Source organism: Schistocerca gregaria, chromosome 4 (genome assembly GCF_023897955.1).
Source record: "Schistocerca gregaria isolate iqSchGreg1 chromosome 4, iqSchGreg1.2, whole genome shotgun sequence".
Taxonomy (NCBI): Eukaryota; Metazoa; Arthropoda; class Insecta; order Orthoptera; family Acrididae; genus Schistocerca; species Schistocerca gregaria.
Window position 1 is genome coordinate 466,172,950 of NC_064923.1, and position 15,193 is coordinate 466,188,142.

The window sequence follows — 15,193 nt, forward strand, 5'->3', positions numbered from 1 at the left end:
GGCTTGGTGATACCTTCAGCTTTGAAAATGGTAGACTCGCTTGATCATCACGGCACTAAACAAGTCACTGGCACCTTCCAGACTACTACTGTAGATGGTCTTCTATCTGAAGTGGGAATCTTCCCTCAACAACACCGATAGAACCAACTGTTGCTCACTTACGCCATGACAATCCGACAGTTTTCTCATCATATAGCTTGTCACATTCTTCATGGAATGCACCTCACAGCCCTCTGCCAGGGTCTCCACCTAACCTCCTGAGAATGAGGTTCCTGTGTTGTCCTGCATCCCCTTCCCCCATTTTCTGGTACCTAGGCCACAAATTAGGATCAATTTATTCTGCAATCCTAAAGTATGTTGCTCCCATGACTATTTGGGGTCTGTTCTTTTCAGTTATCCAAAAGTGTCAGGGTGATGCAGTCATTTATACTGATGGCTCTAAAACCATGGATAGGACAGGATATGCTTTTACATTCCCATTGATCAGGAAGAATATTTACGGCCAGGAACATGTAATGTTTTAATGGCAGAGGTGAGAACCATTAACAGAGTCTAACTTGTATCAAACATGCCTCCCTTGACTTTGTTTTAATTTGCAGTGACTTAGTGAGCAGCCTCAAGGCCATTGATCACTATTACTCTGGTCACCCTGTATACTTGCTATTCGTGACTACCTCTCTGACCTTAATCGTGCTGCCTGATTAGTTGTATTTTTCCGAGACTCAGATTATTTGGGTATCCCAAGGAATGAACTGGCCGACCACTTGGCTAGAGAAGTGATTACTCGCCTACATTTGCTTTGACAATGCCAGGTGCAAATTTGTGGTAGCAAGTAAGACCTCTGCTCACTCGGAGATGAAAAGACATATAGTGGGTCGCTGTCCCCTCTAATAAATTCAAGTCTGTGATTTTCCTAAATTGCATTAAATACTTACTGTTCATACAGTGCTCTGCCACATTCCTGAATCTTCCTTTTTGCAGCAAGTGTGTGCATTATTGAGGAACTCGGACAGATTAAAGCTGAGTACTGGATTGTGGCTCCCAAAATAAACTCAAGATACTTTCTGTACTGAACAGCTCTCATTGGGCACGGATTGTTAAAAGGAAGTATTCAGGCCCCAATATGGCACATAGTTTTAATCCACCAAGAAGACAAAAAGAATAAAACTTCGAAGGTATAAAATCTTTGGATTCAGATGATGATGTCAGACAGGATTTGCTGTTGTAAGTGCTTACATTTTGTGTAAGAGGTGTCCGCAGGGACCTGCAGGCAAACAGAGTGCCCATTGATGCAATAAAGACTGTGAACACAACAATACCATGCAGTGAGGAGATCGTTGGTAGAGAAATATGATTGTATCATGTCCTGTTGTTACAGAGTTAATTCAAACTATGGCAAAATGCAAGTATTTTGCCACACATTGCTTGTTTTACTTGTACACTTACAATTGATGAAACTTGTGGTGTCTGACGTGTTGGGAGAAACAAAAAATTATATTTAGTGGTAGATTGTGTAATTTTGATCTTCCCACATATTTTATTCCTTTTATGACAGAAAAAAGTTGTGTGCATCAGAAACTAGGGATACACAGAGAGATGTCTCCGTAGCATGGAAAATTCTTTTCCTCTGCATTCATAGTGTTATAATACATGTTCTTGAGCAGAGTAGAATTCTGTAAATCAGTTGCCTTGAATTTTATTTCTGAAGGTACAACAAAAAGTGTAACTTCCAAAATACTAAATCATTTCATTTTCTGTGCTATGCATGACCTAAAAGATTGTTTCAACTCTGAAGTTATGGGCAATGCCTTGTTTAAATGGCTCATTGTATAATAGGAAAGTCTCAAGTCTGCTATCCTTTTTTTGTCAGTTAATGGATGTGTCGTTCCTGTAAGTTTTGAAAACATATATGTTTCTTCTTGAGTCACAAATGTCATGTCAGTAACAACATTCTTTATGATGGCTCATGGGAGATGCCAGTACATTATATTGTCATATATACAAATATTAGATTCAGAAGCATAGAAATTTGAATCCTGACCTGTGTTGTCTAGCTGTCTATACAAATGTTAATTTTCTTCTTAATCACAACTCTTCTATTTCAGAATTCAGTTCACAGTTCGTGGAACATGGTTCCCTTTACTGTATCACAACTGTGTGTGCATTGTGTTATGAACATGTACATCTGCATATATACTGTACATGTGGTAGGTGTATGTTTTATCAATGCTAATCATGCCATTTCTGATCTTCTCGCAGATGAAGCAAGGGAAAAATGACTGTCTGTATACTTCTGTATGAGCCCTGATTTCTCTCATATTGCTTTCCCAATCCTTACAAGAGATGTATGTTGGTGACAGTAGAATCATTGTGCATTCTGCCACAATTGTGGATTGTCTAAACTCAATAGCATTTTCCCTTCAACTGACTTTGCATGCTTGTTCCATTTCATGTTTCTTTGCTGTGTTACACCTAAATATTTAATTGATATGAATGTGTCAAACAGCATGTCACTAATACTGTACAGGATTGTTTTTCCTACTCATCTGCATTAACTTTGATTTTTGTCATTTAAAGCAAGCTGTCATTTATCACACCAAAAACTGTGATATATTAAACAGAATTTTCTGATACACATCTTTTGAAGATTGTGTACAGTGACATAAAATGGCATGTTCCACTAACTTGTTGAACTAAAATTGACTCATTTTGTTAATTGGTGACATGACTTAATCTTTCTGTCTTGCAGTACATCAGAGATTTCTATCGTGAAGATCCAGAATCATACTCTGGTGAAATACACGCATTGGAAGGGCTAAGAGCTGCAGCTGTGTGTGCTGTCAAGGATGTCTCTGGTGTTTCAACACTAAAACGATATTACTGTCAACTTCATTTCTTGCAAAGTAGATTCCCTATGTCCAAAGATGGTGCAGCAGCAGTCTCTTTCACATGGTAAGTCTGAATTTTCTCTGTATTGTTATTCTTTTTCAGCAATTAATTTGATGAAAAATACTATTACTGAACAAATAGATCTAAATTTAATGTAGTCTTTCTTGTTGCTTTTACCATTTCTTAGTTGATTTTTTGTTAGTCTGGTCGTACACCCTTCATAGAACTCTTTTATGTTCTGTCAAAATTGTTCATGTTTCAGTAGATAATTAGTAGCAGACAGCAGATCATTTTCTGTATTCAGACTGTGTTGTGTTTCTTTACTCAAAGATTTAAAAATCTGGGGAAAAGTGTGTCTTATGTGTTAGAAAATTCTACAACGATATACCTGTAGATGATATGGCCTGAACTGAAAAGAAAGTAAGTTTTTGTATGCAGGTGTTTTTTCAGCTGAGTTGCAGATGAGAAACATTAAATGCAGAAGATAGGGCAAACTGACAGCAGGGATACATACAAACCTTCAATGGAAAAGAGATGCCAGAAGCATGATACAAAAACAATGGTAATTTTAAATGGAAGAAATGGGTAATTCAGTGCCGTAGTCAGCATTTGTCAGACTATTGATTTGTATTTAAGTGAATTGACTGAATCTGATGCACTACCATCACTCTACCAAAGTAGGTGCAATGAGAGAAATGTGAAAACTATTATACTTCCAATAAAATGTTCTAGCTGTATCAGGTGATTAAATTTCCATAACTTTTGCCAAAATATTCCTCAGTTCTTATAAGTTGGTTACCAACTACTGTGCTAATGGTCCCTTTGTTTTTACACAGTTTCGTTACTAGCTGTGATGCCAACAGTGCTCAGTTCGTCATCATATAAGGCAGTTTCTACATCCTTTGTTACCCATTCCCATTTAATCATACAGTGACTAGGTCTGTAGTAGTGGACAGCTGCTAGCCACCAATTTTATTTATGGTATTTTTTTGTTTTTTAATCTCAGCCACCTCTTTGATCATGCTCTCATAGAAAAAATGTGAGTGTCTGGACATCATGTCTGGTGTATCTAGATGGCACAGAGCCGAACACCTCCAATGTTTTATCCAGCAATGCTCAGTGGGGTACATTGTCTTCCTCACATAATAGTGTGCACAATCGGAAGGTACATTACATGCAAGGTCTGTTCAAAAAATTCCAGAACTTTCTCCACAAAAATTTTCTAGACTTACCTTTTACTTATTGTACATGGTCTCCTTCGAAATACTCTCTTCCACAATTGATACACCTCTCTCAACACCATTTCCACTTCCAGAAGCAGTCTTGACACACCTGTTCCTGGATCATTCATAGCACCATCTGCGAATTTTCTTTTATCTTGTCTATAATTGCCTATCTTCATCCTGTCAGCAGGGTTTTTGGCTTTAGAAATAAAAACAAGTCTGGAGGAGCCAGGTCTGGAGAGTACGGAGGATGAGGCAGCACAGTGATTTCATTTTTTGTGCAGTAGTCACACACCAACAGGGATGAATGCCTAGTGTATTATCATGCTTCAAGAGCCGTGAATTTTCAGGCCCTTTCATCTTCATATTTTCTCACAGACATCACAAAACGTCCTGATAGCACCATCGATTAACAGTGTATCACTGTGGCGCGAATTCATGATGAACTAATCCTTCAAAGTCAAATAAAACTATCAGAATGGCTGAACATGTGATCTGACATCAATAGACATCGAAGGGTGTTCTGAACGAGAGTCATCTTTAACTTCTGTCCGGGCCGTTTCTAAACTATGTGAACCGTTCGTAACATTGAGAACAGCTTAAGCAGTCATCACTGTAAGCTTCCTGCATAATTTGGTGTCTCTTAAAGGTTCTCTTGAGTTTCTTAAGCGAGACACGTTGCTCGTCTTAACTCTGCCATCTCAAAATTAACAAACTGTGTGACACAATGTGCTACTCAATACAGCACTGAAATAACTTACAGACATACAACAATGAAACTTCTGTCAGTTGCATATTAAACACAGTTGTGTGCAGGGATGCCAACTGCATTTCGCTCCAACACACCATTGGCTCGAAATTATGAATGTTCCAGAATGCTTTGAACAGGCCTCATACACTAGGTTTTTGAGTCCTATTCTATTCTTCACAAGCCCCATGCATTTCTTTCTGGAAGCATGAAGGATGAGACCATCAGCCATATGGCAGTCAGTCACCAAATGACATTTTTTGTGGAGTGCTCATAAAAATTTAACTACTTTGCTCTGGTGGCAGTTTTTGAACATTTTATTAATTTGCATTGCTTTGAGATGTTTTCACATTTTAATTTTTCTCTTATTACACTCTTATAAACTTCTAGGAAAGAATGAAGCTAGAGATTAATGCCCATTAAGAATGAGAACACTAGCGACTAAGTACGGGCTCTGTTTGGGAAGGAAATTGATCGTGCCCTTTCAAAGAATCCCTCCTGCCACTAGTTTTAAGTCATTTAGTGAAATAATAAAAAACATAAATCTGGATGGCCTTACATGGATTTGAAGTGCCATCCTCATTATATTAGTCCAGTGTTGTTATATTGCCAAACTACCTCATTAGGTCATAAAATGCATAAGAATTGAAAGAAAAATGCAGAACATGCTGATCAAAAGTCATTTTGCTTTCAGAGAAGAAATTTAGATCTTACACTTGGCACTGAAAAGGAAAGAAACTAGTAGTATAATTACTGTCATAGTACTTGTGGTGGCAAAAAGTTCCTTTGAAAATGCAAGATGTTAAATTTGAAAAGGAGGATAAAATAAAGACACAGTCAAATAAACTAGGAAAATATCTACAAAAATTATTTGAAAGTAAAAAAAAAAAGTGAAGATCAGTAAAAGTGTTTGTACATGAAAGGGTGGCGTGAGAGTTGCAGCTTGGTGCCACAGTCCCAGAACTTATAAGCCAGAGAAGCATTAACAGACAGAAATGATTGAGTATTGTCAAAAATCGTATCGTGTCATTGTTCAGATAGCTAACAAAATAGTATTTAATGATTATCTCCAGGTGTACAATGCCGATAAGCGAGAAAGAGCTGAATTATGAAGCTAGAGATTAATGCCCATCAAGAATGAGATCACTGGTGACCAAGTACGAGCTCTGATTGGGAAGGAAATTAATAGGTTCACATGTGTAAGGTTTAATCACTCATTCACTTGGAAGTTAAATGACATACCATTTTAAGTTGTTTGGCATCTGTTCTCTGCATTGAACCCCAAAAGCATTTATGTACTAGTTTAAAGAATTTTACATGTTTGCTTAATCTATAAATGAAACAAAAGATATAGTATTGCACTGTACCCACCCATCATAAGAACTAGGAATGCACTTCTGTTGTGTTTGTGAGGTTTCTATTTGAGCCAAAACCAGAATGCCACAAAGGTGTTTCTGAAGTTGCTTATCAAACTCAGCTGTAAAACTGTCTTATTTGTGCAGAAGAATATATGAACATTTCATGCCAACATATACTATCTCTCTGACTGGAAGGGGTGGCTCATCTTGGCTTAGAAAATGTTTAGGTCCACTTTACCATCTCATTTATCTGAAAGGCTGCTGTGGCTTTGTAAGAATCATCAAATTGTCTGAGACTAGTCCTGACTTCATTATTTTCTTAGTTTCATTTTAATTATTAAATTTAATATTCTTTCTGTACCTAAGATTAGTCATTTACTTTTGTACATCATTTAATGAGATTATATTGTAAAATCTTATTTGCTACACATTCGATATAATTCTTATATTTTTAAAATGCTGCTCTTTCAGGAGAGATACATATGCAAGTATGGTTTGCACTTCAACTGATATTCGATTTGAAATGGTGTGCATCCTCTACAATATAGGAGCATTGCACACACAGTTAGGCGCCTTGGATACCAGAGTATCAGCTGAGGGTATGAAAATGTCATGTACCCATTTTCAGTGTGCAGCTTGGGCATTTGAGGTAAATTTTTATAGTGCAATTTTTTTTAACCCAGTATAATACATTTAATTGCATCAAAGGAAGATTCAGTTGATAAAACTAATAAAATATGAGATGGAGTTACTGGCCAGACTTACTGTCATGAGACAACATGTACAATACATTTTTCCTCCCGTTAGTCCGCAGATCTGTCTTATACATCATTAGTAATATATTTCATGTAGATAATGTGAAATATGCATCACTTTGTCCTCCAGTCAAGCATATTATGACTGCTGTGTTTTGCTTTTTTTAATAGACTGACTTCTCAGGATTCTTCAAAAAATACTGGCCTCAATAGTTACCTGTAAAGAATTGTATGCTGATATAAGGAGTAAAGGCAAGAACTTTGCTGAATGATTGAAGCTATGAGTTATTGATGGATGCATAAAAGAGGCTGAGAATTTTTCTAGCTTTCAGACAAATCCCCCTTAAGAGTGAGAGTATCCATGTAACATACCATTTCCTGGCCACATCAGTGTGCTCTTTTGTTGGTTGTTGTGTTCACCAGGGCCAGTACATATGAGGTGGAGGGTACCTTGCTCCATTATTAGTTATTTCCTTTCCTGTTCCACTTGCAAATAGAGTGAGGAAAAAGCAACTGTCTACATGCTTATCTTCATTGTCCTTAAACAAAATGTATGTTGGCGCATTAGAATCAGTCTGCAGTCAGCTCCAGATGCTGGGTATCTGCAAAAAGAACATTGCCTCTCCTCCAGGGATTCCCATTTGAGTACCCAAACCGACTCCATAACACTTGCATATTGTTCGAACTTGACAGTAACAAGTGTACCAGTCTGCCTCTGAATTGCTTTGATGTCTGCATTTAATCCAACCCACCACAGATCCCAAACACTTGAGCAGTACTTAAAAACAGGGCACACATGCATCCTATATGTAATCTCCTTTGTAGATGAACCACACTTTCCCAAAATTCTCACGATAAACCAAAGTTAACCATTCACCTTCCCTATGTTCACCCCAATAGCTGAATGGTCAGCGCATTATATTGCCACGGATGGGGGCTCGGGTCCGGTTCCTGGCTGGGGTGGGAGATTTCCTCCCATTAGGGACTGGGTGTTGTGCTGTCATCATCATCATCATCATCATCATCATCATCATCATCATCATTCCGTCCCCTTTGTCGACACATAGGTTGCCCAATGTGGCATCGCATTCAGTAAGACTTGCACTTGGCCCCCGAACTTCCTGCCTGGGAACTCCTGGCCACTGATGCCATACGATTATTTCTCTATTTAAAAAAAATAAAAATAAATAAATAAATAAAAATAAAACCTATAACAAATCTCAAATGCTCATTGCATTTCATATCACTTTGCAGTGTTAGTCTCACATATTTAAACAATAGGCTAGTGGTAAGCAGGACACTTCTAATGTTGTATCCAAACATTATGAGTTTGTGTTTCCCACTCATCCACATTAACTTACATTTTTCTACATTTGGAGCTAGCTGTCATTCATCGCACCAACTAGAATCTTTGTCTAAGTCATCATGTATCCTCCTACACTCACTCGAAGGGGATGTCTTTGCGATACACCTCAGCATCATTGGCATCAGGTTACTGTTTTCACCTGCAGCCGTTTGTGCTTCACAGTTAAAAACTGGCAACAGCACTGTGAGCTGCCAGGTATCTTATTACTCCATCTCAATTACAAACCTCCATAAATTTTTCTCTGTCTAGTCATGAGTCTGTAGATAGTAGTATAGGCAACTTCAATACAACTGATTGTTTCTTCCCAATCGAGCTGCAAAATTTAAGTCAACATTTTCATGGCTCAACTTAGTGAATTGGTACTTAGAAATTCTCCCTACCTGTTCTGCATCTTGCTTTTGCTGATGAAGTCCTGTGGTATTACCCTATTTAACTGTGCTAATGTGCCTCGGGTAGCTGCACCTGGCGGAAAGTAATTGGCGAAAGTAGGCTATTTCAAATGATGATGCGCACACCAGGTTTACAGTCCATAACACTTTTCGTAGCACTTTGATATTTAATAACATACTGTTTATGGCCAGATTCAGTCTCATTTACTATAATTTATGCACAATTAAATGAGAAGTCACATCCTAGACCATGTTGATGCCTTGTGTTATGATTGTTTGAGTGCAGTAATTTAATACTGAAATGACCTAGTAAAAAGTTTACATGTGACGAGTAGTCATTAACACAGCCCCTAATTACACTGCCCTTCCAGTAGGTAGTCATATCAAAATGAAAACTAAAATATCATTTTAAAATAACATAGTTCACAGCCCAATATTATTGTCACCATTTTCAGAATGCATAATTGTAAATTAACTCAGTTCTTGAGATTAATTGTGAGCTCACAGTCAATCTCTCTCTCTCTCTCTCTCTCTCTCTCTCTCCAATCACTGCATAAACTCACACACGAAATTTGCATACATAGTGTGTGTGAATTCACGCACAGATCTTGTTCGTGTCCTACCTTTCCATGGACTGCCTGAAATGACTCCCTGCAGCCTCTCTTTTATAAGATTGCAATAATTAAAACTACTTTCAGTTATTGTTGTCTACTGTCTTTTTACATGTTTCAATTAAAGATTTCTATTTCTAAAAAACTGAATAGTGGGATAAGGTGAGTTTGACTGAAGTCTTTTAAATAAAACAATAACTGCTATTGCATTATGTTGTCTAGTTTCCCAGAATATGATATTCTACCTCGAGTAACCAAATTTTAGATAAGAATGCTAATTACTCTGAAAACAAATGAGTACAAAAGTTGCTAACGTATTTCCAGCATTAACTGTATAGATACTTTAATTATTTATGTATATTTCTGATGTACTTCATCTGAAAGTTAACAGATTCATATATATTTACATAGGAACAATGATAACAACATTTTATATTAATGGTATTTTATAATTAGCACAGCTTTTAGGTAAATTAATTACATTAGTGTGTTCTAAGTATCCAAAAGAGTGTAATGGGTAATAAAATTGAGTTGGCTCAACGCTGAATTAATATTAAAAATTTTTGGTACTGTGTGTGTCATAAAAATAACACTATTGAAGATTTTTGCAAAAAAATATATATATAAAAATTTTGAAAGGAGGGGAAAACATAACAGGAGAGAAACATGCATCAGTTTTTTTACAGTTGCTTGAAGCGATTCCTCTAGTGCTCTGAATTTTGCAAACAGTCTGCCTTTATGGCTACAAGGGGAAATGTTGGTAGCTGATCTATTTTAAATAAATTTCAGGGTACCATTATGATGCATTTATTGACCAGCACCATAAAACAGTGAACAATCACACAGTTCGACACAAATAACTTTAATGTTACAGAAAATTGAGAGTATGGTTTGTTCAGAGATCAAGTCTGTATTGCATCCTAATGTCGACCGAAGAGAGAAGCTCACAGCTGAAACCTCTAGTACACTTAGTACAACTTGAGTACTACTTGCACATTGGTGCCAGACTAATAACTGTCATTTTCCCCTGATATGAATAGTTTACTGCATGGTAGTATGGTAGTAGCAGAGCTTTTGTGACCTACCTCGCATAGTATTTATTATGCCAAAGCTGTGTTTTAATAATTAATATCTGATGAAAAAACCTTAGCCTTGTGCCTAAATGTTGGTGTGTTCCTGCCATTCAGAATTGCTGTGTTGAATCTGCTCTCATGACTTATTCATAGTGCCTCACTCCACTTGCAAACTTCAGTGTTGTATTGCTTGGCCAATCTCGCTACCTGTATCCCGAGTATGGTAACTGCTTCTTACTCATCACTTTAGTGTCCCACACTGCTGCTTGAGAAAGTGAGTTATTCTTGTTAACTGCAGTGTCTCAGTATGTTGTTAAAACTGATAACTAAAATGTTGTCCAAGATAAGAGGAATGTCTCAAGCTCTGTGCCGACTCTGCTGGGTCAAGGATGAGTGATTTACCCAAGACAGCTGTTGTTCTCCAATTTGAGGAAATTCCTGGCAGCAAGCAGCTCATAACTGAGTACCATTAGTGGGAGCTGGAAATGACAAATGGAAGTGTTTGATTTCTGCTCCTGAGGCTGATTGACTGTAAGGCCTGATACTTAAATACTTATGTGAAGCTGTTTTTTGGAGCTAGCGAAATAGGTCAGCCGGCAGAATCTCTCTCTCTCTCTCTCTCTCTCTCTCTCTCTCTCTCTCTCTCTCTCTCTCTCTCTTCATATACACACACACACACACACACACACACACACACACACACACACACACACACACACACACATTAACAGTCACACAGTGTATAGAAGACTAATTTGTGTGTGTGTGTGTGTGTGTGTGTGTGTGTGTGTAAACAAGAAGTGTAAAGCATTAGCAATGGTTTCCATTAAAAGAAAAGGGGGGGGGGGGGGCTAAGACAGAATGGTGTTATGACACTCATGTCTGTGCCAGGTGGTATTCTCATCATATTTTTCCCATCATAAATTGACGTTTGCCTTCATGTTTGAGTAGGTAATTAATAAAGTAATGTAAAAGTTTGTAGGATAAACATATATACTGTGTTACTAAGTAAATGTCACAAAGGGAATTAAAATTTCTCAGTGTAATCATTTCCAAATGATGTGTCTGTCATTCCTTCAGAACTGACTTTTCTTTCATTATATCTTTCAGTAGACACTGAGTCAGTTTCTGTGGAACTTAACTAAGCAGTACTGTATGAAGTATAATGTGTTCCTATTCTATAATACATCCATATACAGTATCTGCCACTGTTACACTATCAATGTTCTTCAGATAATTTTGAAATACACCTGAAAATGGGCCGTCTCCAAATTTTATCTCCTGACTCCTTTATATTGCCTTACTTAAGACTCTTACTTATTTTCTCCCAGACATGTTCATTTGTCCCTCTTTCATGTGCTTTATACCATATAACTTCTCTTGTTGTCTTTCCTCTCTGTTAGCTACCTTTTGTCATTTTCCTCTGTTGATGATGTCAATTATTGCCTCATCCTTCTATAAATTCTATCTGATCAATTATCCTTCCCTTTCCTTTCTTTTCCAGAACAAGAAACTAGAGTTCTGCAAGCTAGTGCATAAGCCAGTTTTTATTCTTGTGCATTTACTTACGCCACAAGAGTAGAAGCTTTTTCTATCTTTACTTGCTTGTAATGTGATACACAGGGAAGATAATATTATTTGTTCTTAACTTACCATAAATTTTCTAAGAAGCTCAAAATCTGACTTATTCATTTCCATAGCAATCCTTTTGTTTCTGTGCATGTATCTTGTTGAAGCTTCATAAAAGAAAAAAAAAACTTTGCAATGGAATCCAAATATGAGTATTCACATTTCACAGGTAATCAGCTACATATGTGGTTAGGTATAACTTTTGGGGAGGTTCTGTTATATCTTTCGCTGCTGTGGACATGCATACACATCCCGCTACACTGTCCCATAAGTGCTGTGGACATGCTTGGGTTTTCCTATAGTATTGTGGATGTCTATCTGCATCCTGAACCGCAGACCTCTTAATGCTGTGGAAGAGTTACTTCTATGTCTTGGCGAATAAAAAAGTTTTGTGTATTTACAAGAGTTGGAACTTAAATAGTGACAACTATTTATTCACAACCAATACAAAAGAGTTACATGTTTGCACCTGTTACTGTCCTTCAAAGTAGTCACCAGCATTGTGTAGGACCTGTTGCCAGCAATGTGGAAGATGTAGTATACCGTTAGCAGAGCCTGTTCTGTTAATGGTGCAAATGGAGAGGTCCACTGCCTGTTGAATCTCTGGAACAGTTTTGAAGCGAATGCCACGAAGTGGTTGCTTCATCTTCAGAATCAAATCAAAGTCACAAGGACTTAAGTCTGAGGAGTGTGGTGGATGGTACAGTGCTTCCCAGTCCCATTGACCAAACAGAGCAGACACAGTTTGCACTTTATGCGCCTGCACATTGTTGTGCAAAATGATGGGTGGGCTGCGCAGAAAGTGTTGCTGCTTCTGTCGCAAAGCTGGTCGCAGGTGATGCTCCAAAAATGAGCAGTAATACTGCGCATTGACGGTTTGCCGTGGAGGAACGTAATGCGTTAGGTATAACACCACCAAAGTTGAACACGAGAATCACCATAACTTTAGACCGCTCCATTCTCACCGTCAACAGAACTGGCTCTGCTAACATAATACTAAGCCTTCCACATAACTAGCAACAGGCTCTACACAACGCTGGTGACTACTTTGAAGGACATTAACAGGTGCAAACATGTAACACTTTTGTATCGGTTGGGAATATATAGTTGCCACTGTTTAAGTTCCAACCCTCGTATAATACAACATATGTGTTTCATTGCATCTATTATTTGCAAAAAACGTAGTTTCAATATCGTGTCATTTATAAGATACGGTGGTTGTTATGACCACCTGATTCGTGATGCACAAGGATGATAACGCACATTATGTGTGACTACCCATCAGATGTAAGGCCCAGTAATTTGAGAATGAAATGATATCTTTCTGCTCTCAATTCTAAATAAAATTTCAATGTCTTATCTACATTTAATTCACTTCAGCGTATGAACTAAAATCAACCAACTAAAAGTTTATGCAATATGTTTTTACCTTTGCAAACTCTCTAAAATTTCGTGCAATGTTTAATGTGATGTGGCATAGTAAGTATGGCAGATAACGAAAAGAAATTCATTAAGTAAAGATATTAGATTGTAAGATGTGCAAAAATCAAATTTTTTCACCTAATAGTTTTCAAAAAACGTTGTGATAAGTGTTTCATATTGGCCAAAATGCCATCTCTCAGCATTTGGCATGTACTACAGCCATAATAAAAGCCACCTTCAACACAGAATGCAGAGAGAGCGTATCTGTGGTAGTAAAAGTGTTAATGGCAGGTTCCATATGTCAGTAGTTCAGTATGTACATGACATTTATGGAGCAAAGAAGGCAAAAATGTGAAAATTTCTTTATAACAAAAAAAAAAAGACCACAGGGATGATACAATACAGTGATAAAGGAATAATGTTTCCATGTCAGTGAAACTAAAGAAGGGGCAAAGCCTCTTACAACAGAAGTAAATATATGTTAAGGTACACCTCCGAGACAAGCTGTTTCATTGCAGTAAGGACAGGTGGTTACCTTACTCATTTTCTTGTAACACATTGCCTATTTGCACTTATTCCTTTCTCACATTTATATCATCTCCTTCAGTGAACAGTGAAATTTTTACTGATAATGTAAAATCTTGTATTGAATATAGACTTATAATGAGAAAAAATGAAAATCAAATTATCAGTTTAGAAAAATGAATGATCTGAGAATCACAACTGTATTTTGATTCAGTTTTCATGAGGACACCCTATCCAGATTCCTAGAGAATCTCAACACCTTTTCCTCACTCTACTTCATCTGGCTCTCCTCAGCCCAACATGCCACCTTCCTCAGTGTCAGCCTCCACCTTGTAGATGGCTCCATCAGTACCTCCATCATCATCAAACCTTCTAGGCATCAAAAATACTTCCACCTTGGCAGCTGCCACCTATTCCACACCAAGAAGTCTCTTCCATACAGCCTAGGCACCTGTAGTTACTGCACTTGCACAGTGACAGGTTGCCACTCTCCAAATATTTATGAGGCCTCACAGACTGAACTTACCCTCCCACCCATGTTCAGAAACAGATTTTCCATTCTTTTTCTCCCCAGTCACCTGCATCCCTCTTGTACTGACTAACCGGGCACAAAGCTGTAAACCCTCATGACTCAGTATGATCCACAGGATTTTGACTACCACTCACTGTGCCCTTATATGAGAAATATTCCACCCACTAAGCCCCCCACTCCTCCCACAATGGTACTCTGCTGTCCACCCAACCTAGGCAATATCTTTGGCCCTCCATATTAAACTCCTTTTCCCAGCCCCTCATCCCATGACTCATATCTCTCTAATAGACCTGTCCCAAACATCCCCTCACTGCCACCTATGCCAGTCCTGTCACTGGCATATCCCACCCAATCAGAAAGAGGGTCATCTGTGAAAGCAGCTTGGCTGCAAAAACTGTGTGGCATTCTGTGTGAAAATGACCACTAAAAAGCTGTCTGTCCACATGAATGGCCACCACCAAAGTGTGTTTATGAGCCAGCTGGACCACTCAGTTGCTGAACACACTTAACTTCAACTGCTTCACATCCTGTGCCACCAACACCAAATTGCGCAGGTGGAAACTCTCCCTACAACATATCCTTTGTTCCAGTAACCCACCAGACCTCGGCCTTCACTGGTCCCTGTGCCCAACTGCCTCTATCCACTTCCCTGCTCCCACTCCAGCCTCACTCA

General features: G+C 38.1%; 1 protein-coding gene across 1 annotated transcript in view; it reads left to right on the forward strand.

Moving 5' to 3' along the window:
- Nucleotides 1-15,193, forward strand: part of LOC126266754 (tyrosine-protein phosphatase non-receptor type 23) — a gene marked incomplete in the record, with an annotated part of 145,206 nt that overhangs the window by 17,981 nt on the left and 112,032 nt on the right. Inside the window, 2 exon segments of the mRNA XM_049971269.1 lie at nt 2,750-2,952; nt 6,690-6,867. Of these exon segments, the coding sequence (XP_049827226.1) occupies nt 2,750-2,952; nt 6,690-6,867 (381 nt within the window).